The sequence below is a fragment of the Coturnix japonica genome, chromosome 29 (genome assembly GCF_054131305.1).
Source record: "Coturnix japonica strain WE chromosome 29, WE-NBRP24, whole genome shotgun sequence".
Taxonomy (NCBI): Eukaryota; Metazoa; Chordata; class Aves; order Galliformes; family Phasianidae; genus Coturnix; species Coturnix japonica.
The window spans coordinates 1,219,601-1,242,518 of NC_140691.1; the positions used below are offsets into that span (position 1 = coordinate 1,219,601).

At 47.6% G+C, this 22,918-nt stretch overlaps 1 protein-coding gene across 1 annotated transcript; it reads left to right on the plus strand.

The window, feature by feature from the left end:
* Positions 1-4,254: 4,254 nt before the first annotated feature.
* On the plus strand, positions 4,255-20,809 carry LOC146755859 (uncharacterized). The gene is made up of 7 exons (XM_085525080.1): positions 4,255-4,376; positions 4,491-4,541; positions 18,648-18,847; positions 19,185-19,244; positions 20,009-20,101; positions 20,235-20,345; positions 20,658-20,809. Exons 1-7 carry the CDS (start codon positions 4,255-4,257, stop codon positions 20,807-20,809), a joined length of 789 nt encoding a protein of 262 aa, XP_085381206.1.
* The last annotated feature ends 2,109 nt before the right edge of the window (positions 20,810-22,918 follow it).

The following is a 22,918-nucleotide window of genomic DNA, read 5'->3' on the forward strand; positions in this document are numbered from 1 at the left end:
AAGGAAGAGTCCCTTTAAATAATGAGATGTGCAGAAACACCAATGAGTAGAGAAATAAAAAATCTAGCCTTTTCAGTTTATCATATTGGCTTATAAGTTGTGAGAAATCTATGCTAGTTCTTTGAGAGGGACAGATTTTGTTTCTCTACTTTTCAGCTTACATTTGCACCACTGAGTTACTGATGGAAAAGGAATGTTACCTATAACAAAGATAAGCTTTATCTACTGATTGCTTTAAATAAACCCTCATTCCTTTCAGCTTTCACAGCTTGTAGTCTGTTAATCCCGTCAATCATTGACTTTAAATGTAGGAAATATGTAGTAAATGCATGTAAAGCTCTCTCAGTGTGTGTCAGAGAATCCAGCCACAAGCCTAAGAACAAGTAGGGGCCCTAGCCTTAAAAGAAACTGGGGGCGGGGAGTCAAACCACATTTGGGCCACCACCACAATAAATAAAATCCAGGCAAAATATGGGTGAACCATGGGCTGACAGATCAGCCTCAAAGGGTTAAAGTAAAGGGGTCAGCCAGGTTGGATGGCCCTGTTCTAACCTGACCTGCTGGGTAGCAGCGCTCCCATGGCAGGGGTTGGGTGGGCCCTGAGGTCCCTTCCAACCCAACTATTCTGTGGTTCTATGATCCTTGAGAGCCCCTTCCAAATCGGGATATTCCGTGATTCAATCTCGTGTGCTGAGCGCTCCCTCTGCTGGCACACACACATAGCTGGATTTTTCCCTACTCAGGCTGGGAAAGAAACGTGCCAGTGGAGCTGATGAAATGAAAGAGGTCATCGAAACAGAGCCCGTGGGGACTTGAAGGCTGAGCTTACCTTTTCTTCTTGGTACAGTTAGCGATCAGCGTCGTTCATTACCTTCAGCACCATGCAGATAGCGCCTGTATTTTACACAGGCCTTAGAGCTGGTTTTCTTATTAACTGGAACGGCCAGTAAAAGAATCTGAAGTTTTTCTTCAGTTTCTGATAACAGGGCAACAAGTTTGTTTAGTCACTTCTTTTTTACAAAAGCTGTGACCTGAGGAACGGATTTATAAGCAGAGCATTTCTACACTCATGTAAAAATCCTGTGGAATGCAAATGTCCAGAAGAATTTTAGGACCCACTGTGGGGTTTGTCCTTCCAGTGCAGAGCAGACTGGCACATTGTTCAGCCTTGTCTGTTTAGAGCATAAAGTCCAAGAATGGCACCACATGAAAGTTTGTAATGCAAGGATCAAGTACCCCTCATAGTCAGCACCATCAGCTCCCACAATATCCCACAGCACAGCACTGAGGACCTGAGTGGAAGGTGGTGGGATACCTGTCTATGTTCCCATGATGCTGCCTCTAGGACACATGCTCATCCCGGGATAAGCAGTATAGCAAAAACACATCATCAGAAAACAAAGATACCATCTTTCTGTTTTTCCTTGTCTATTGCTACTGAATTTCTTGTTCCATTGGGCTCGAATCCATAATGGCTTATATATGGATATGACAGTCCTGTCCTCTCTCCCCTCTAAACATGTGTACAACCACACAAGCAGCCAGACACAGCCCTGACACAGTTGCCATTCACAATCACTATCCCCCAGGGCAGCACAGTAAGCTTTCATCCCACAGGATGAACTACTGCTTTAATGGAGAGGGGAAAACACAGGGGGCAGCCAGAGACAGCTTTGTTCTGCTCTGGATGCATCTCCAGCAAAATCACGTTCAGTTAGGTGGCATACATCTCACAGGAACAGAGGGCAGTTTGCTATCTGCAGAAAAGGTGAAAACCAAAAGAAGTATTATTCACAAAACATAAAGAAATACTGTTATATGTCTTCTCTTTGAGTCATTATACACAGTCATTACAGAAAAAATGTTCTCCTTGCTGGGCATTGCAGCAGGATTTAGTTACGTCTTCTCTTAGAGATCCACATCTTATTCATGCTTACACCATGTCAAGTCAAAATGAGGACGGGCATTTTGTAGATGCGTGGTATGAGAGGCCAATATTCTGTTAGTAATGCTTTCCTCCCAAGGTTTGAAGGCAGCACCTTTTCCAGCCTCATTTCAAATACTGCATCACATTTAAATCCCAGCTTTCCTAACACAGATGCAATGTTAGGAAGCCATGTGAGGAAAGACAGGGATGGCTTTAAGTCTCTAAATAAGAAGAAAGAGAATCATCATCAAGGAGGCTGACTGACTGAAAAAGAATGTGCTTTTCCAGGCCATTTCTGAAGGTACAGCTGAGGGCTTACCCATAACAGTTACTTTACTTGTTGAATAACATTTTTATGTATGTGTTTTATGTTTTGCTTTTTGTCACTTTGCCTCATGTTTAATTGCTCTGTTCCAAAGTTTTGCTGAAGGGAACTGAGGAATGTTTTGAATGGCAGTAAATGTGGATATCACAGATCCAAAACATGGCCAGAACTCAACATTGTAAAAGCTGCGATTTGACCCTCGCTCAACAAATACTTTGTACATTTAAACAGGCAAAAAAAGAACCAGCTTTAAACTGAGATGAAACCACAGATCAGAGATGAACATTTCATTAAATACTGGACAAAGCAGTAGAAACTCTTGCTCTCTTCTTGTTTGCAGATCATGAGAGTTCAGAAAAGCCCATGGAATTATATCTGATTTATAATCTGATTTATAAGCAGCACTGCATTGAGACAAGATGGGGATGAAAGGACAGAGCACAGCTCTGGTGAAAAGGGCTGGGCATCACCTTGGGGTGATCATTGTGACTCCATGTTGGGAGTGGCCGAAGCCCCCATCACAAACACGTGCCATCACAATGACACCCCATCAGAACCCCCACGGTGTTCAGAAGGATTTCACTTGCCGAGTGGCACAGCGAAAACCGCTTTGTCACAGAAATGTCTGCAAGGACAAACTTCAATTGGACTGAGCAAAGACGCTCCCACCCTGCAAGAGGTGGTCAAGGATCGGCTCGTGATGCTGCTCACTCCCATGTCCGTCTTTAGCAATTGAAAATCTCCTGTACCTTGCTGTCTTTCAAGCGCAAGGTGATAACAACTGACTCTTCTCCTTTGCCTTTTGCAGCCTCTCGTCAACTGGAACCCAGACTTCAGAGGAGAGAGCTCTCGGCTCCTCGAGCAGCGCAGGCCGAGATCTGCCCGGAGAAGGAGAGCCGAGATGGGCCCCTGCTGCTGCTCCTGCTGCTGCTGCTGCTCCTGTTCCCGCAGGGGCTGCCTGCAGGCAGCGGGTCCGGCAGCCGGCACCCAGGCGGTTGCAGCCAGGGGACCCCGGCCTCCCAAGCGCCGAAGGAGAAACCGCAGCCGACGCCGAGCTCGAGCCTCTCACAGCCGGCCAATGCGTGCTGCAGCAGCTTGGGGAATGAACCAGCCTCTGGACCCGTCCCTGCTGCCACCAAACAGCGGCTGGAGCCCTGGAGACATTTCTACTTCCTTGTCGTTCACCGCTTCATCTTACATGGGAGACAGCTTGCCACGCAACCCAGCACTGCAGGAACTTCCCTGGCGCCCAAGAGAGCAAGAGCAGCGTGCTCCTGAGGCCGGCCTGCTTTTCCACTCCTTATCGCTCACGGTGAACATTCAGCATGAAGTCACGGTGATGCCAGAGGAGTGGGAGCCTTGGGAGGACCCGCAGCGCCCATCTTTCACCAGCTCTGTCTGGGTAGAGGAAGGCTGCTGGCTGTGCACCGATGAAGATGACAGTGATGAAGATGACGAGTGAGCGCCCTGCAGTGGGGTCATGTCGGCGCCCGCATAGTGGCCCGAGGTGGTAGTGGATAGACCGATAGTTATAAGGACAGGTTGTTTCAATAATAAATCGTTTCAGTTGTCACTTCAGTTTGGTCATTCAGTCCTTTCCTTGAGGGCGAGATCTCAGATGCGATTTTAATTTTGTCAGTGAAAACGTGCAAGGCTTTGGCTTGGTTGAACGAGGTGTACTCCCGCAGGGAACTCATCCCGATACTTCCATCACCCGCCCCTCATCCCGCCCCGCTCGGCCCTGGCTCCGCCCGGCTCCCCGGGCCGCGGCTGCGCAGAGGGCGGTGTGAGCGGGGAGCGCGTCCCGTGCCGAGCCGACAGCCACCCCATGGCCGTGCCGCCATGCTGCCCAACACTGGGTAAGGCGACCTGGGCTTTCCTCCTTCCTTCGGCGGGGCCGCGAGCTCTGAGCCACAGGAGCTGCCGGGGCAGAGCTGGGGCCGGGGCTGGGGCCGGGGCCGGGCGGAGGGACAGACGCGTGCTCCGCAGCCCCTTGAGGGCGATGGGATGCGGGGTGGAGGCCGCGGCCGGGCACGGTGGCCCCGGAGCGGCTGGGTCAGACCCGGAGTCCCGTTCGGTGCTGTTTGCTCACGGGCCGAGCTGTGTGCACGTCCGGAGGGCAAAGTGCGGCTGTGGGTGTGCTGTGGAATCTGAATTGAGTGACTGCTGCGGCGTTATTTCTGCGCTGCTAATGAACGGGGACATACGTTGACCTTATTCGTTCCCGTGTGTTGCAAGCAGTAGTCATGAGATCCTGTACGAGTGCAGAAAGCGCCCACGGTGCAGCCTGTGGGCTGCCCTGGTTGCGGCCGTGCCTGCTGCAAAAGGAGCCCACCTGCATGATTCTAACTCCCTGAACCTGTCCAGTTAACATTTCTCTTACCCCTTAGGCTGTTCAACCATCCAGACTATTATGTATTTACTTGGATACAAAAGTATTTTGAGAGATGGTAATGAAAGCCTTGCTAATGTGAATGGTGTCAGCTGTTATCACTTTGGCCTCAAATCCTTTCATTCTATCACAGAAGTCAATCAGGTTCACCAGGCTTGATTTTACCTACTGAGATTGATGATGCATTGGAACATGCTGCCCAGGGAAGTGGTGAAGTCACCATCCCTGGTGATGTTCAGGAAGGGTTTAGATGTGGCACTGAAGGACATGGTTTAGTGGCCATAGTGGGGATGGGTTGAAGGTTGGACTATATTGTCTTTTCCAACCTTCCAAGTTCTAAGATTACCTCTCATCTATGGCTAGTTTCTCATGTCCTGGTAAACCATGTTCCTAAGCAAGGCACTACCAGTGTCTGCTCTCACTGAATCACCCATGCCACTCAGCAACGCCTTTCCCTTGTTCATGCTCTTCCTACCCACATTATAGCAGATAAACAAGTTGCCACTGGCTTCCCTTGCAAGTCTCAGCTGCAGGTGAACTTTGGTTCTCCTCACACTGTGCTGATATGCTCATGCAATATTCCCAGTTCCTTTTTATCTCACTGGTGCTTCCACTCTGTGTGACACCTTTGTACACAGGGGCTCAGTCACAAGTCGTTTGCACAGCTGTGTCAGCCTGCTGGTTGGTTGGACAGACTTGTGGGGATTTATTGGGTTAAATGCAGTTACTTGCAAACTGAGTTTTACTGTGAAAGCCTTAAGGAAAATCATGGTCATTTTTGAAAATCTGATTTTTGGCTCTTGTCTTTGGCACCCTGCATTGGGATTGTGATCCTGGACTTTGCCTTTACAGCGTGTTGAGCTACTGGTCCTCTGTGTTCAGAGGGCCAAAAGAATTAAATTACAGAGAGCTGCACTGAGTATCAAAACGTTAGAATTGGTTGGTTTTGTTGTTTTTAGAAGTCACTCCTTTTCTGCTTTTGGAGAATGCAGCAGTTCTGTTGTGGGCAGCCTTGGATTATTGTACAAAAAGTCTTCAGTGGTGGTGAAAGGCTTATATTTCCAAGAAGGTTCTGCAGGTAAGAGTTAAGAGTTTTTCATAGGATTTCTTAATACTACACCATGTTTTCTATTCCCAATAGAGATAGGAAGGCAAAATCTTTTTTTCTCTATGCTTCCACATTTGATTTGATAGCGATAAAGCTCATTGCTGTCTTTTTAAATAGAAATTATCTTTGAGGAGTGAAGGAGGCCCCAGTTGCGTCTTTGGGCTAGAACATATGTTGCTCATCTTAAACCTGTGGATTATCTTTTAAACTTCAACACTTGGAACATGGTTAAACTCCTCTTGCAGGTCCATGTTCCTTCTCTGCAACATCCCCTTCTCAGAGTATACAAAAAGGATTTACAACGTGCTTTTTTCCTTTTTTTTTTCCCTCCCCAATTCAATACTCATGTAAAAGGGTCAGTTTGTATCTGAAGGGGGTGGTAGGAGCTGGGAGAGTTTCTGTACTCTAGGAAGATGATGCTTTGACCCCAGAAAGTTGATTTTTCCGCGACTTACATCCTTCAAAAGTAAAATTCTATGTGTAGACTAAATATGTATCCTACTAAATATGGGATTTTTGTGTGCTTTTTGTAGCCTACACAATTTGTAAATATGGCATGTCCATGTGTGTCTTGGGAATGGCAGAAGAATTTAAAGGAGAAGTTGCTGTCAATGCTTTATGGCCTAAAACAGGTGATTATTTTGAATTGTTGTGTTTTGTCCTATACAGGTGGTCTTATTTAGGACTGATTCAGAACACCGAGCACTTCTGTGTATTTTTTTGTGATCAAAGATGTTGTGTGGGTATTGGCTTTCTTTCCTAGTTCTCACTGTTGCCTTCCTGTTTTCACTTAAACTTGCCTTCAGCCTGAGCACATTCTGCTTTTTCTCCTGTCTTGTCTTTGTCATTTCAACATGACTCAAACTTTGGTTTGCACACCATCCCTGAGTAGTATTGGACATTTATGTCAATATTTAGAATCCCCAGCTAGTTAGATTGCCAGGAAATAGATGAAGCTGACAAGATATGTACCTCTGTAGATGTAAAAAAAAAAAAAGTTTTGGCTGAGTAGGAAATCAATTGCTTCTTCACACAACCATCCAACACTTCTTGCAAGTCACAGCACACTGAAGGGCCGCATAGCAGAAAAATAACTTGGTGTGCCCATCTTATACTAGCTCCAGTTTATTGTCCATGGGTCAGTGAGGACCAGGGCTGCTGTTGAAGGTTTGGTAGCTGCTGAACAAAGAGACCAGTGTCTTGAAAGCATTAGAAGCAGCAAGTGAGCTTTCAAAATTTGTATGTATCGGTGTTTCCTTGATGAAAACTGTTCATGTTCTGAAGTATAAAAGTTTGTAATGTTCAGTCTAGGAAGAAAAATGTTGTTTTGAAAGGTTTATCTGCCAAAACAAAAGTTAACTACTTTAGAGAGTGAGAGTGGTGACTTCTGTAGTATCTACATTACAATTACAAAGTTTTTAATTTAAAGAACATCATATATATGTGATCAGCTTCAGTGCTGGAGATTGACACTGTGCTAGTATGGTTCTATTGGTTCATCCAGCTCCTTGAAACAAGAAAATATGCTGATAGTGAGATGTTATGAGCTCTCGATTTAACTAAAAGTGAAAGAGGTAGCCTGCCAAAAGGATGTAAGAGTGTGAATGAGTAGTAGAGGTACTGCAGGGTCAAAGTGGAAGATGCTGTATGTATGAATTAATGGAAAACCAGCAGCACTTTGTATGAAATAGATGGAAGGATGTGCAGATTGCAGGACAGTAGATGGTTTTTCATATCAGTCTTTGCCCATAGTTTTGCTATATTTAGAACAATAATAATCGGCTGTAATGTGAAAGTAGAGGAGCATAAGCCAGGAAAAGTTTGAGTTTGTGCTATTGGGTTTCTCATCTTTAACTTAGAGTCACTTTGTTATCTCACAAGTTATTGTGGGGCTAAAATTGAGATTTTCAGTATGGTAATGGCTGCAGAAAATGTTAATTGCTGATGCACATTCACTTTGAGAAAGATAGTTGTCCTGTTAGTTTTTCATGTCCTGAATAAAGCCAGAGGAAGTCTTTGTGTGGAAAGTATTGATAGAAGCATTGAATAATATGAATATTACAAGGAGTTCTTCCCTTTATTCCTCTTTTGGTTCCTTTAATACTTTTCAAGTAAGGGAATCTTTACACTTTGAAGATTGTTTGCTGGTTGACCATTCTTCGCTGGTTGATGGTATTTCACAGTTTAGTCTTCTCATGATTACTTTCATGTGAGAGGAGAATAAAGTTTATGCATTTGCCAAAGAGATGAGTATGTGATGTCATTAGTGTTAAACTTGTAATTTCCTGTCCTCTGAATTTTCCAGCCATACATACAGCTGCTATGGATATGCTGGGAGGATCCGGAATAGAGAAGCAGTGCAGAAAAACTGACATAATTGCAGATGCTGCATATTGCATTTTAACAAAGCCGAAAACTTTCACTGGAAACTTCATTATTGATGAAGTTCTACTGAGAGAAGAAGGCGTTAAGGATTTTGATGTCTATGCAATTGCACCAGGTAAAAGAGATCTTTAAAATGAGAAGTTTGCGAAGGAAGGAAGGCCATATGGGGAATATGGATATATTCCTTTGACTCAGTCAAAAGATGCTTTGCCTCACGTTTGAGAATGTGGATTCTGGGAAAGCACATAATAGTCCACTGAGGCTCTAATAATCAATGCCTATATAAATATATATATATATATATATATATATATATATATATATATTTTAAACCCATTAGCAAAAAGAAAATAGACCTGCACCACAAGCGCATGTATTACTATTTACCAAATAGTGAGATAGTGTTTCTTCATCTTCAGATGTTTCTGACTGAATTTGTAAGAGGCTTCTGGGTCTGATTTTAAATGTACCAGAACCTAAACATGTCACCTCGTCTTCTTTCAACCTGTAGTTCATTTACTGGTAAATTGAGGTGCTGTTGCCTTCAGAATGGATTCCTGTTTGTGCTGTTCACCCTTACTTGGGCTTACTGTTATTGTTCAACTCCCCTTTAGGTCACCCCCTGATGCCTGACTTCTTCTTGGATGCTGAAACTGACATGACAGCCACATAATCAGAAGGCCGTGGAAGGGCAACCTCTGCATGTACATGTCGATTATTTGTGATGATAATGAATGCCTCCTCTATTTCAAGTTACTTTTGGACTACATTCAATCTATGTGGCAAAATCTCTTGTATTTGGGCTGTTTGATTTATGGAAGTGACTTTAGTGTCTGCAACTTTCCCAGTTCATAATCAGCACCTTGTTTTGAACAACCTTTTTGCTTTTTACCACCAGAGTTAAGTGGTATGAAGATTATGAGTAAATATTGCTGTAAAAAAATCACAAGCAATCAGCATATTTTGCAGGAGTGTTACATCTTTCTTGCAGTGTGAGAACTTGAGAAGCTTCTATTCCTACATGAAGTTCTCACAGTCGTACATGATGTGAATGTCTACAAGATGAAATAGAGAAGTTGTTTTTTTACAAAAGCATCAGGTTCACTTTTTCAGAATAGTGATGTTTCTATTGGAGGGCAAATAGGAATTCTGGATATGTTTTATAGGAGTGCCAAAACAAATATAGGAAAGAAAGAGGCTAAGTTTGAAAAGAGCCCAGTTCCCTTGAAAATACTATTTGTGAGTGCGCACTTAGACTTTTCTGCCAGGAACTGATACTGCCAACTGCCCAGATCTCCAACACAGTAGCAATTCACTGAGTAGAATAATTATTTCCTGATACACTGACCTTCTGCATGGCTTTTAGAGGCTGCTAAGCATTACATGCCTTATAAATTGCAAATGCTCTTTCTTAATGTTAAATGAGCACATTCACTGCAGTGTAGAAAGTTGCTGATTAAAGTAGTGAATTGATTCACACCTGAGAAGCTTTTGCAGAAGAACTGCTGAAAACATATATATTCTTAGAAAGATAAGTGAGATAGAGCGTTCCAGCATTTTACAGAGAATCCATCTGTTTCTTTTAGGTGCTTCACAGGCATCAGGTGGAGCCAAGCTTAATAAAGAATCAGCTTCAGCGGGGCCTGTTGCAGAAACATTCAGAGTTATTCAGGGAGAACTCAATAAAGAAATAGTGAAATCCACGCAGGGCGTCTTTCAGTTTGAATTGTCAGGTAAGACCATCACTTGTAAAATTCTCAAATGCTCACTTTTCTAGCAAGAGTCAGTCTGTATTTTCACATGTAAATACTTGTCTTTTATAACTGGTCTAGGAACAGGGACATCTTTGAGTGTGCTCTATAAGATGCTGCCTTTCAGAGCCAACTTCAGCACATGTGGGATTTACCCTGCTGCTGTTGTCACAGGGAGATGCTTTCTGCATCAGCAGCATGTGCTGCTCTTTTGGGGACTGTGGTGTGTTTTCCTGGTGTTTCATTTCTGCTGTGTCACCCTGCTGGCCGTGCTGCACAGGGTCAGCATGGTAGTTCTGTTCCAAACCCCTGCTGCCTCCAGCTCCACCAGCAGCCACTGCCTTGTCCCCTGACACTGTGGCACTGTGGGGCATCTGCTGGGGCTGACCTTGTCTGCACAGAGAGCGCGGGGCAGCTTCTGGCACAGCACCTCCAGCATGTCTAGCACGAAGATGGGAGAGAAAAGCAGGCGGGGGTAGCAAAGGGCAGGGCACATCAGTCCTTGTGGTGCTGCCACAGGTTCTCCCTGTTCCACTCAGGTGATGAAGGAGGCACTTGGTACCTTGACCTGAAAACCAGCAGTGGGAGTGCTGGGTTTGGGAAGCCTCCTGCAGCAGCTGATGTTGTGATGAGCATGTCGAGTGGCGACTTTGTGAAGATGTTCACTGGTGAGTAACAAACGGGTTTGGCAGAACTGAGGCAGCTACTGGTGGCAGGAAACATCTTGCTGATGGATGAGCTGACAGGCTCACCTCTCTTTGTGGTCTTGGAATTGGATGAGCTGTAGCTGGAAGTGCATGGCCTTTAAATTCCCTTCCAACGTAAGTCACTCTGTGAGTCCATGATTTTATAATAAAAATATCTACTGCTTTGTTCAGTAGCTATTGAACTTTTCAGAGCGTAGCTTCAGAAAGCATCCAGTCAATCTGTTGAACCTCTTTTCTGATGCTTTTACAGTAGAACTTGGTAGCAAAGTAACTACTATATGATATCGCAATCTCCAGTTCCTTTCCTTTTCCTGACGATTCTGTGTCTTCTTTTTAGGTAAACTAAAGCCAACCATGGCCTTCATGTCAGGAAAATTAAGGATTAAAGGTAACATGGCACTAGCATTGAAGCTAGAGAAGATGCTGACACAGTTTAATGCTAAACTGTGAGGGAGAAGCTGTACCAGCAGAACATCCAGCCTTTCTTTTATAATAGCAATGCTACATTTTAAAACGATAATCTACTTTTTTCTCTTTTTTTGTGTGTATAACAACTGTGGATAAAATGCTGATCTGTTAGAGAAGATCTAATTTAGTTTTATTAAGACTGAAAGGTGTTTGTGATTAAACAATTCCTTCTTGAGAATACTTCTATTATGTAACTGGTGTTTTCCTTTCTTACACTCCTTTGGAGCAATGCAACACACCTGAAGTGGGTTTTCTTTTACATATTTGCTTGCATGCGTGCATGTCCCATAAGAAGTCTGGGAGGATCAAATATCACCTTGCAGATCTTCACACAAACACACCCCCAGCCCAGACTGCCACAAACAAGGTAATCCCTCCCACAGCACCTGCGTGCAGCACCAGAAGGTTTAAACTACAACATGTTTACAGGCACATCACCTTCCCTCTTTAGCATGGAAAGAATGGAAACTCATGAGAAAAAGCACAAATGCTCTCTAAGTGGACAAGAGCACAGATCCTCCTCCTGGTTCAAGAGCACGTGCAAAGCCAGAGGTAGCAACCTCACAGTGTTGCCAACAGAACTGCTCAAAATGTAGGGCATTTTACTCCTAAGTATGTAGAGAATATTTCAAGACTTAGAATTTATTTTCTAACTCGTGCAATGGTCAAATAGTTTATAGTCTTCAAAGCCTGTGCTCAAACAAAATTATTTGTGCTGTAAAGGTTCCATCCCTGTTGAATTCTGGTAATAATACAGAGAATGTTGAATTCACTTATGCACTCTGCAGTCCCAGCGCCATGAAAAACATGAAGGAACTTTCCTTTTGAGGTGACAGCTTGCCTGTGGCTGTGTGGTTGTTCCCACACTTGGCTACATTATGCAATACTGTATGTGTAATGCTGGTTGCAGCAGTGCAATCAGGAAGTATGCCTTAGGATTGCCAGGGCTGTTACATCTGGAAGGAGATGTAAGCAGATGTGGCTTGTTCTCATCTAGATAAGATGAAGAGTATTGAGGGGATAGTGCAAGAAAAAGAATCTTTCAAAAGCAGTCAAACAAGTGCTTTGCTGCATGACCTGAAAGGGTGATGGTACCAGATTGTCTTGGTGTGAGCACATGGTAAGATTTTTGTGTTAATAACTAAAGACCGTTAGATACGCTGCTGTTCTCTGAGCTGAATAAACATCAGCTGGCGGTACCTCATGTATGAGCAGAGGATGGGTGAGAAGGTGGTGTGTTTGGAAACTGGGGGTGGCTGGGATCTAGAAGATGCAGAGTGAGCTGACAAAAGGTAAAGGTTGAAAACAAAATGGGAAAAGAGTTTTGCCAGTTCCTCAGCCGGTGACCCTCCTGAGAACTGAGAGTGGGGAAAAATTAATCAGATGAAATTCCAGCTCCCTCCCTTGAAGACTGACAAAGATTTTAGAGGCACATGTTCATGTTGGACTACACCTCTTTTCCCCTATGAATAAAAAACCTTGCTGCCTCAAAAAACAGGGCACCTTACCCTTCTTTGATCCAGTCTTGCTCAGATCTGGAGGAGCTGGAGAGAGCTGCAGCATAAGTATTCACATATAGTAGTACTGTTAAGCACAACCTGTAGGTGACAGCAGGGCAGCAGCACCTCCAGTGCTGTGGGCTGCTCATGGGTGTGTTGCTCAATTCTATGCAGCTGGGAGCTGCTTGCAAAATGCTGAATGTGCTGTGACCAGCACAGTGCAGAGCTTTTACTCTATCTCACTTTCTGCCTTCCCTCGGAATAAGGCACCTACTCTATCACAATTGCATTTGTGTAAAAATGAATATTTGAAACCCTGTTCTTTTGGTTACTCAGCTGATCTCCATTCCCTTGTTAGTAGTCCTGTGTTTTTTTATGGCTTGCACCATCATTAGTCATCTGCCTGTGCTATAAGATTCTCCTTTATCTCTCGTTTGCCTACGCCATATTCAAGCATTTCCAGGAAAAGCTCAGGGTATTGAAATATCCTTGAGTGGTCTAAGTACTCTTTCAGAATATAGGGGGAAGGAATGTGCTTTAAGCACCCGCATCTAAGTAGCTTCTGCTACACTCATAAATTAGATCTAATCCAACACCTGTGAATAACAGCTCCCCTCTGCTTTATAGTTTAGCTGTTCTTTTGGAAACCTTAATTGTGAGTATTGTGTGAGAAACAATTGATGCAATTAGATTTGCTGGAAAGAATAACGACTGTCACTTCCTTTGGAACAAGAGGAAGTACACCATTTTGTGCTTTTTCTGTCTAATACAACAGCACATGTGAGATAACTAGTGACTAGATCTAAGGGAAGACATGTAATATGTTCTCTCCACAAGTAATTCAGCTTCAGCAGATCCACTGCAGTTACATTTTCTAAGGTACCTCAAACGAGATCAAGGCTTGGCTTTTCAAAAGATGCGTTTGCATGTGGGAGGGAACCTCTGAATGTTGTGCAATGAGCTGCAGCCTCTCTTCAGCCCCTAAATTAATGAAGATCCGTGTAAGTATGTTCAGCACACAATCAAAGTGCTGCCAAAACAGTCCCATTTAATGCAATTATCAGCTACTTTGCACTGTCCGTGCTTTCCCTTTGTTGGCACCTACAACACAATGCTGTCACAAGGGGAGCATGCAGGCACACAGCCCTTGGCAGCCCTTCTACATGATGCTGGGCAGAGGTGAAAATACAAAGAGGCTCAGTGAGGCAGGCACAGAGTGCCAGTGTCAGGTGCTCAGGTGGGGCTATGGGCATTCTGGGGACCTTCCCTGCCCAGAAAGTGTCTTTTTTGGCTCAGTGAGAGTGTTTTGAAGGCCCTCCAGGAAAGCATGATTTGGGAGTGGAAGATTGGTATGTCATGCTGGTCACACATCCATCCTAGTGCAGAACAGAGAGCATTCATTCACACTCCTACTACTGCTCCTTTAAGCTCTCCTACAGTCTGCAGTTCTGATTTACCAGCAGTCAGCAAAGAAATCATAGCTTCTTCCTACTCATTTGTCTCTAGCAGTCAAATAAAACCATTTGTGTCAAACCTTTCTCTCTGTAGCACCTGCTTTGGCCTGGAGGCGTCTCCCTCAGACTCACAGATAAGCATGCTGACCCTGAAGGATTCCAAACCATGGCTCTCACCACAGCTCCCCTCTCCCCAAGTTGAAACATACCTTTTTACAGTTATAAACTGCATGTAAAGATCATCATACTCAAATAGAATGCACATGTTTTGACTTAGCCAAATGGAACTGTGTGGTAATAGTTACTTGCAAAGAGTTTGCTCTGCTCTCCAAGCCATTTTGAAAGCTGTGTGCCTTGAAGGCCAACTGCTCTGATTTTAATGCCTCTTTTATCCATATTTCTGTGCCTAATTCAGTCATACTGCAAAAGCGAAGGTAGTTATATGGATTTACAGCACCTTTGGGTCTCAGCAGCAGCCTGGAGACACGAAGCACATGTGCTTGGAGACTCATACTGCCCAAGTGCTCTTTTCTTCACCAAAGGTCCTCTTCCTCAGTTAGAAGGTTCCATGGTGGAGCTGCAGGATCCTTCTTCGGGGAGATTTTATCACCAAAGTGAGGAGATGATTATACAGAATTTGTCCACATGGGTGTGTGTGCATGATGACACTAAGCTGAGTGGTGCAGTTGAAGGAATGCCATTCAGAGGGACCTTGACAGGCTTGAAAGGTGGGCCTGAGTGAACCTAATGAGGTTCAACACGGCAAAGTGCAAGGTTTTGCACTTAGGTTGGAAGAACCCCAGGCACCTGTACAGGCTGGGAGGAGTGGTCCTTGAGAGCAGCTCAGCAGAGAAGGACCTGGGGGTCCTGATGGATGAGAAACTCAACATGAGCCAGCAGTGCGCTCTGGCAGCCCGGAAAGCAAATGGGATCCTGGGCTCCATCAGGAGAGGGGTGGTCAGCAGGGATAGGGAGGTGATCATCCCTCTCTACTCTGCTCTTGTGAGGCCCCATCTGTTGTACCGTGTCCAGGTGTGGAGCCCTCAGTACAAAAAAGACATGGAGATTTTGGAAAGGGTCCAGAGGAGGGCCACAAAGATGATCAGGGGGCTGGAGCACCTCCCCTATGAGGACAGGCTGAGGGAGTTGGGTTTGTTCAGCCTGGAGAAGAGAAGGTTGCGGGGTGACCTCATTGCAGCCTTTCAGTACCTGAAGGGAACTTACTCCCAGGAGGGGAGTAAACTCTTGGAAAGGGCTGATAATAGCAGGACTAGGGGAAACTGATTTAAGTTGAAAGAGGGAAGATTTAGGTTGGATGTTAGGGGAAAAGTTGTTTACTAGGAGAGTGGTTAGGCCCTGGAACGGGCTGCCCAGGGAGGTTGTGGATGCCCCGTCCTTGGGGGTGTTCAGGGCCAGGTTGGACAGGGCCCTGGGCAACCTGATCTAGTAAAGGTGTATGTTTGGTAGCCCTGCCAGGCAGGGGGGTTTGTTCTTCATGATCCATGAGGTCCCTTCCAACCTGGGTCATTCTGTGATTCTGTGATACTGGTGTGTGGCTGTTTGTCCCAGCGCGCTGACCTTTTGTCTTCAGGTTCACCAACAAGACTGTAACTGATTTATGGAGGAGGCAAGTGATGGGTGCTACTGTGTGACAATCAACATCACTTTGTGGACATTTGAAAGCATCTTCCTCCAGAAGAGGGTGCTCAGAAGTGTTTACTGGCAGAAGATCTGGAAGCTGCCCCCCCCCCCAACAGGCCCCAGCCTGGCCTGAGCCACGTGACAGTGACAGGAAGTGCTTCCTGCAGGCGGCGGAGAGCACTTCCGGGCCATGGTGGCCATGAGCAGGGCCGGGAGGAGCGGGCTTTGTGCTGCGAACGGGGTCGGGCCTCGGTGCGGGGGCACGGAGGGGCTGTCGGGGGAGGAGCTCGCAGCGCTGCCGGCACCCAGAGGCGGCTCCCGGGTGGCTCCACGGTCTCGCTGTGCTGCGGAGTCACCCGGCCGGCCCCAAAAGCCTGGAGGCAGAGCCTGAGCCGGCCCCGGCGCGGATCGTGTGGTGCGGCTCCGGCCGTGCTGGGCTGTGCGGCACCAAGAGGAAGACGGCCATTCGTTTGCCGGCCGCTCGCTGGCTGTAAGATCTGGGTGGCGCCGAGGCCCGGTTAAGAAACGGCGTGGATGAAGGTTTGTACGGATGGAGTGGGTCTGAATTGCAGTGAGCGGGACGAGTCCGGGCTGCGGTTTGGCGTGGTTGTGTTGGTTGCTTTGAAGGGCTGCCATCATAGGGCGGAGGGAGGGAGAGGGAGAGGGAGGGATGAACAGGGAAGCAGAAAACAGATGCTCTGCTGGAATTCAGAATAAAGGGGGGCTAAAAGGGGGATAGTTAAAGGTAGTTTACAGAAAATGATTTAGTTAGAATAACAAGGAATGGAGACAGTGGGTCTGGAAGAGCAGGAAGGATGAAGATTAAGGAGTGAGAACTCCCTGAGACACCTGGCGAGAAGGGGATTAGGTGTTGCAACTCCTCTTTTGATATTTGCATCTCCCTGACAAGATGGGCGATAACAAGAGGGGGTCTGCATGATAAAGAATGTGTATTAGAATTAAGGGATGCATGTTAGAATTACGGGAAATCATTGACTATGCATGAGGTGTACCTATATCTGTATCACGGTTTTACAAGTTGGTGTGCAAGTTTGGAGGAGCTATCCCCCTTGCACCCAGTGCTGGAATAAAACATACCTGCTTTATAACCCATCTCTGGATTATAGAGTTTGATTCCGCAAGTCAGGGAGCTTTGAACAGTGCGGGCAGTCAGGAGCACGTCGCGTTTCTGCCTGCTGTGTTGGCGCTGCCGTAAGTCTTTGGGTCCCCAGGGAGGCTCTCCCTGGGGGTGTCCCGATTGGAAGGCAGGATTCAATCCCGCCGCAGCCCGTCCATGGCAGGCAGACGCTTCTCTCCTCTGCTCATGGGACTCAGCAGTGCCAGGGGTTTCACAGCGCGTGTTGCAGTGGCTGGCAGCCTCCGTGTGTTTTTCTGTTGCAAACAGGATCCCATGGTGGAGCCGAACTAGAAGCAGACGTTGGTGTCTTGTGGCAGGAGCAAGGGCAGTGGAAGCGCTGTCCAATGCCGGGCGGTGGTGACTGCCATGAGAGCAGGGGTCTGATACCATCTGTGAGGGATGGGATTTGCATCCGGTGGCTTTTCCGTTGCAGAATGTCCAGCAGCAGAGCGTGAGTGGCCGTGAAATGAAGCTGGGCCTCAGGAGAGCCGTCTGGAGCTGCGTCACGAGCACCTTGTGTGTGTGCTGGCCATCATGCTGCCAGTTTCCAAGTTCCCAGAGGCAGTAAGTGGTGCTCTCATGGGCTGAGAGAAAGGCACGGGCAACTGGCTGGGAGGGAACTGTCAAATACAAGATACGAAATACTAAAGTATTGATGCTACAGATAAAGCTCAGTTTGCATTTTTGTTAGAGTCTGTGACAACAAATACAATGTCCCTGAAGAAATGGCTTTTTTGGCCATTAAAAGACAAAATGCAATCTTTTGATTTGCACAAAGCAGTAAAAACAACACTGGAGCGATTTTCTTTATCCTTTGACAGAGTCTCTGGGTCTTTAATGTCCCTTCCCACCCAAACCATTCCACAATAATATATTTCCACAGTGTAAATGTGAAAATATCTGCCATGGTCTCCTGCTGCTCTAGATGACTGGGAATCCTCAGCGTCCATAACAAGCCCAGGGGGAGCCTGGTCCTTGCGGTGGAACAGATCTACCCAGTGGGACACGCTCCCAGTAATTCTTCCCCAGCAGCCTGGCACTCACCCACTAAGGGGTGCCACAAGCACCCACTCTATGCAGCCCTGCTGCACAGGAGGAGCAGCCCGTGGGGAGGCCCAGCCAGCAGCCTGGGGATGTGAGGTCACTATGCCCTGCCACATTGCTGCCTTGTGCCACAAGATCACAATGCCCAGCTGCATGCTGTAGGTGTTCTGTGCCCCAATAGCAGCACTCGTTGTGGCTGTAGCAGTGGTGGTAGCAGCATGGCACGAGTACTAGGGGCCACGGCCCCCACCTGCCTTGCCGTCCTCCTACTGATAGCCATGTGTTGTCAGGAGACTTGTGCTGCTCCAGGGCGAGCAGCAGGAGCAGGTGGGTGGGCAGAGATGGGGTAAAAAATAAGCGGAAATGAGAGTGAGAAGCCCAGATTCTGGTTCCAGTGGCTCTGTGCCTTATAGCCCTAAGGCTGCCTTCGATGGGGGCGGGGGGGTATTGGAAAAGGGGGACAGGCAGCACCACAGGAGCTGGGCAAGGGCATGAGGAAGCCCTGTGCTCCCACGGCTCTGCCGCTGGCTGGGTGGAGCATGCTCTTCATCCTGGGGGTGTCCCAGGGGAGAACGTGGAAGGTGTGTGCTGGGAAAAGCATGAGCATTTCTGCTCCAGCTGCCTGATGCTCCCCATAGAAAAATCCTGGTTCCCAACAGAGACCCCCAGCTGTAGCCCAGTGTGTTTCAGACACCTTTTCTTTGTATGCTCTTCCACGCGGTCCCAGAGGGGTGCTGCATGTGGCCAGGAGGGAGCATTTGTAAAGCTGCCGAGTGCTAGGCTCCAGGTCACCCTGGCCCCTCTATAGCTTTGGCGATCAAGGCCTGAGTCTCCCATCCTGTTACCTGTCCCCTTCCCTGTCCCCTTCCCTGTCACTAAGGGAGAGGAAGATCACAGCATGCAATGGGAACAACCCTCTTCTGTTCTTTCTTCTAGATGATGACATTGGTACTCCTTCCTCAGATGACTGGAAGGAGACTGCTTTTGTGCCTCAGGGGAAACTCCGAGGTAAGTTGTGAGTGTCTGTTTCCTTGGAAGTCGAAAAATTAGTGCTATAATAGCTTATTTGGGTACGTAAGGCTCTCCAAAGGTCTTTCAAGTCTCTTTGTGCTTTGAAGGTCGTACACAGATCAGTCATTAGTATTTCTTTACTTGGAGAATTGTCACATTTCAGTGGGAAGGCGGCCCTTGCCAGTCTTTGCTCCTATTCCTTTGCTGTTTGGGCCATGTCATTCCCTGACCTGCAGCCAGTCCTCACAGGTCACTGCAGGAAAAAAAACAAGGCAGACCCCAGTGCACAGCGGAAGCTCTCCTCACCTGTGTCTGATCACTCTTGTGCCTGCAGGCCCCTTTGGTGCATTTCGAAAGCAAAGTCGCGTCCCTGAGCCTGGGGTGGATGCCAGACGTAAGTCACCAGTCTTCATCTCATGATCTTTGCTCATATTTGGTTGTGGAAGTTCAGGAGGGGTTCATCTTTTCACTGCCTGGTGATTTCTTCTCCATGAGAAGCTTGGGTAGTCACTGTTTCTTGGGTGCTGCATGCTCCCAGCATCCCGTTGACTTTGTCTCCATACATCAGAGATCTCCCCACTAAAAAAACCTTGAGGGGCCAAATGTTCTTCTATGCCTTCTCTGAAGATTGTTTTACATGGCCTGGAGAGAGTATCTGGAAAGCTGCTGAGTGCCAGCCAACTGCCCACCTGGCTTCTCTGCAGCTTTGCAACTTTTGACCCAGGTCTGAGTGCCATGTCATCACCTGAGCCCCTTCCAGTCACTGCAGGTCCCTAAGGAAGAGAGAAATTACAGCATACCATGTCATGAGATTTTACTTCCTTTGAGAGATGCCAGCTCACAGTCCTAATGTCAGCCAGGCGCGTCTGCAGGTGTGAGTGAGAATGCACACCTGTGTGTGTGTGCCCTGCCCTCGCACAATGCCCTGGTCCCATTCAGTGATGCCGTTATGCGTTTAGGTAAGCTGCAGTGTGTGGTGAAAAGTTCTCATTCTTTGGTTGCAGAAGTGCCTCCAGGGAAGGCCGTGCTAAATCCTTAGTTGTGCTGGAACCCCACAGGCATCCCAGGGGTGGCTGTTGTCGTTACTGACTTCACTGAAAAGACCGTTCAGTTTAATACCTTGTTTGTCTGAAAGTTATCTTAATGCTTTCTGTTTAGGTCCTGAGAAACAGAAAGAGGCCCTGGAAACAGGAAAATATCTGCAGACACTGCCCCCTCTGCTAATGAAAATCATGAAGGACAAAGCACGTGGTAGGTGTATTTCCGTCTGTTCCCTGAAAGGCTTGTGAAACTGAATTTCTAGAAATACATGTGGAGAAACTGCACCATCTTCCTGATGAGAAGCAGTTACTTACAGTCCCACTCCCTTACCTCCTTTCTAAAGAGACAGGCGGAGCACCTATGCGCTGGCTTGCATTTTGGAACGGCAGAGTTCGCACACTGACTGTCCCCCTGAGAGTAATAGAGGCCATGCACACAACAACTGTCACTCCAGGTAAGGGCCGCTCATAGAGCTCCGTGGCCGTGGTTAGAGGTTGCTCCCCTCCCACTGCAGCCAGTTCCCAGGGACTTAGGAACTTTGTCCTTTTGGGAACTAGGCCACCAGAACCACATTCAGCAGATAAGAAGAGGAAACAGGACCCTCCATAGTACCTCCTGTGCACAGACCCTGCATTCCAGAGCTTGCTGTGCTTCCCCTGAGCCACCAGGCACAACAGCAGCCCGGAGCAGGATCCTTCCTGTGGTTGCTCTTGTCCATGTCACTCAAAACAGCAGCTGGTGAAACAGATCCACATTGTTTTTCCAGGTGCGGATGGTGAGGAACACGCAAATGCCGCAGACAATAATTTTATCGAGAAGTACTGCCTGGGATTCGGTGCAGCTATCTTCGTTACCATGCTGATTGCAATGTTTTCGTGCTATCGTCTTGTCCGACAACGGAGGCAGATAAACCAGTGAGTTCTTGTTCACCCCCAACCCCATCCTGCCCCCTCTCTTTACTATAGGGATCCTGTGAGCAAGGAGGCATTTCTAGTTAAAGCAGCATAGAGAAGCCAGTTAGTTGTTGCCTAACACTGTCTGAGATTGACACTGTCAGACATTTAACTGGCCTCGCCATTCCTGCTGCATGTTCTTACTGCTGGGCCTGAGACAGGCCCGGAGCTGAGAGTGACTCTATCATGCACTGTGAGGAAGGAGAGCAGGGGGTTCTCCTGTGCCCTCAGCACGTTTCTCTCCCTGCAGGCGCCTTGCTGAAGATGCTGCAGTCCAGCATATTGCCCGCAGCAACCTCACGCTTGGACAAACAGCTTGCTCGCCTCAGTGCGCCGCACAGAAAAGACGTGGCACAAACAACCGGTGCCTGTGCAGTGACAATCTGCCCACCAGCCGCAGAGCACCACCAGAGCGGCCCCTGCCAGGCCTGATGGCTGTCGGGCTCAGCTGCTCCCAGTGCAGCCCCCGTAGCCCACCAGCCCAGGCTCCGTGGCCCCTGGGAAGTACATCAGGCCCAGTGGCCCCTATCCACCTTGGGCATCAACACCTCTTTCAGGGGACAGGAGGGACCCACCTGGTTTGGAAGCTTGCAGTCATCGGCTGGCACCCAAACAGCAGCACCCTGGCATCAACACCACCCTCCCGTCCGCCACCACCATCCTTCAGGGGTTGGCAGTGGCTCCCTCAAAGTGTCACCCGCAGGCAGCCACTGCCTCAGGGAAGCCTGAGAGGCCTGTCAGCCTCCAGCACCATCTCTGCCCTCACCCTCCCCTCCACCATCCATCAGGGGATGGAAGCGACCCCAGCAGAGTATAGACCTGGGGACATCATCCAACAGACGGACGACCATTGCCTGGGGGAAGCCAACTGGCCCAGCAGCCCCCTGTCCCCCCCAGGAACTGTCACCAACTTTCCTTCACCATCCTTCAGGAGGTTGGAGCAGCCCCCACAGGGTGGCAGTTTGAGGGCATCATCCGACACCCAGAAAACCACAGCCAGGGGAAAGCATACCAGGCCCCACAGCTCCCAGCCCCCCACAGCACCAACTCTGCCCTCCCGCTCCTCTCCTCCATCCTTCAGGATGTGGGAGTGGCCCCCCCCCACAGGGTCGGCATGGGGGCAACACCTGTAAAACCTCTGCCTGGAAAAAGTATGACAGGCCCAGCAGCCCCAAGATCCCCCCAGCACCACCTCTCTCTTCATGCTCCTCTCCACCATTGGTCAGGGGGTGGGAGCATCATCACTGGTCAACACAACAGGGGCTTCTTTCTTTAACATCCTTATTACACCTTCCGAACTGAGTATACCTTTTCTACAAAAATTCTCAGCACCACAGATGATCATATTCAAAACATCTATAACTATATGGAATATAGATATTGTAAATTAATTCAATAAAATTCAACAACAAAACAAAATAACCAAGAAGCTGCTTCCTTCAAAAGGCAGAGTATTCTGACGAGGAGAAAACAGCAATACTAACATCACGTCACAGCGTTGCCATCAGGGCTCAAGCTAAGGCAGCCAGCTGACCAGGGCAGAACTTGTGTTAGATGCTGCTCAGTGACAACACCCAGAATGAAGTAGCAAGGATGTGAAGTGTAGGAGACTACTTGCGCTTATCACATTCTGTCTGCTGTAACAGCACTACTCAAAGATTTCTAATCAGGCCAAGATCTTTGTGAAGCAGCAGTTTGTTCATTACTGCCATCATGGCCGCACACCCCTACTGACTGTTGGGCAGGGCTGCAGTGGAGAACGCCCTCCACACGCAGTCCTGGGCAGGCAAGGGCTGTCGGTGCACAGTGCCACACGCTCCTTGCCATCTGCACACACGTGGGCTGGCTTTGCACTGCCAGGCACATCGTCTCGCCTGGGCACTGCAGGTCCTCGCTTGGTGGTATGCAGAGACAGCGGGGCCAACAGATGAAGTTATCTGTGTTGTGTGCAATACTTGTATGACTTGGGAGCTGACAATCCTTGTGGTTCTCTGTCCTGCTCCAATTTATAGGAAGGAGAGGAGGTCCATACGTGTATGCCTGAGCATGGTTCAAATGTTGGAGGACGGACGTT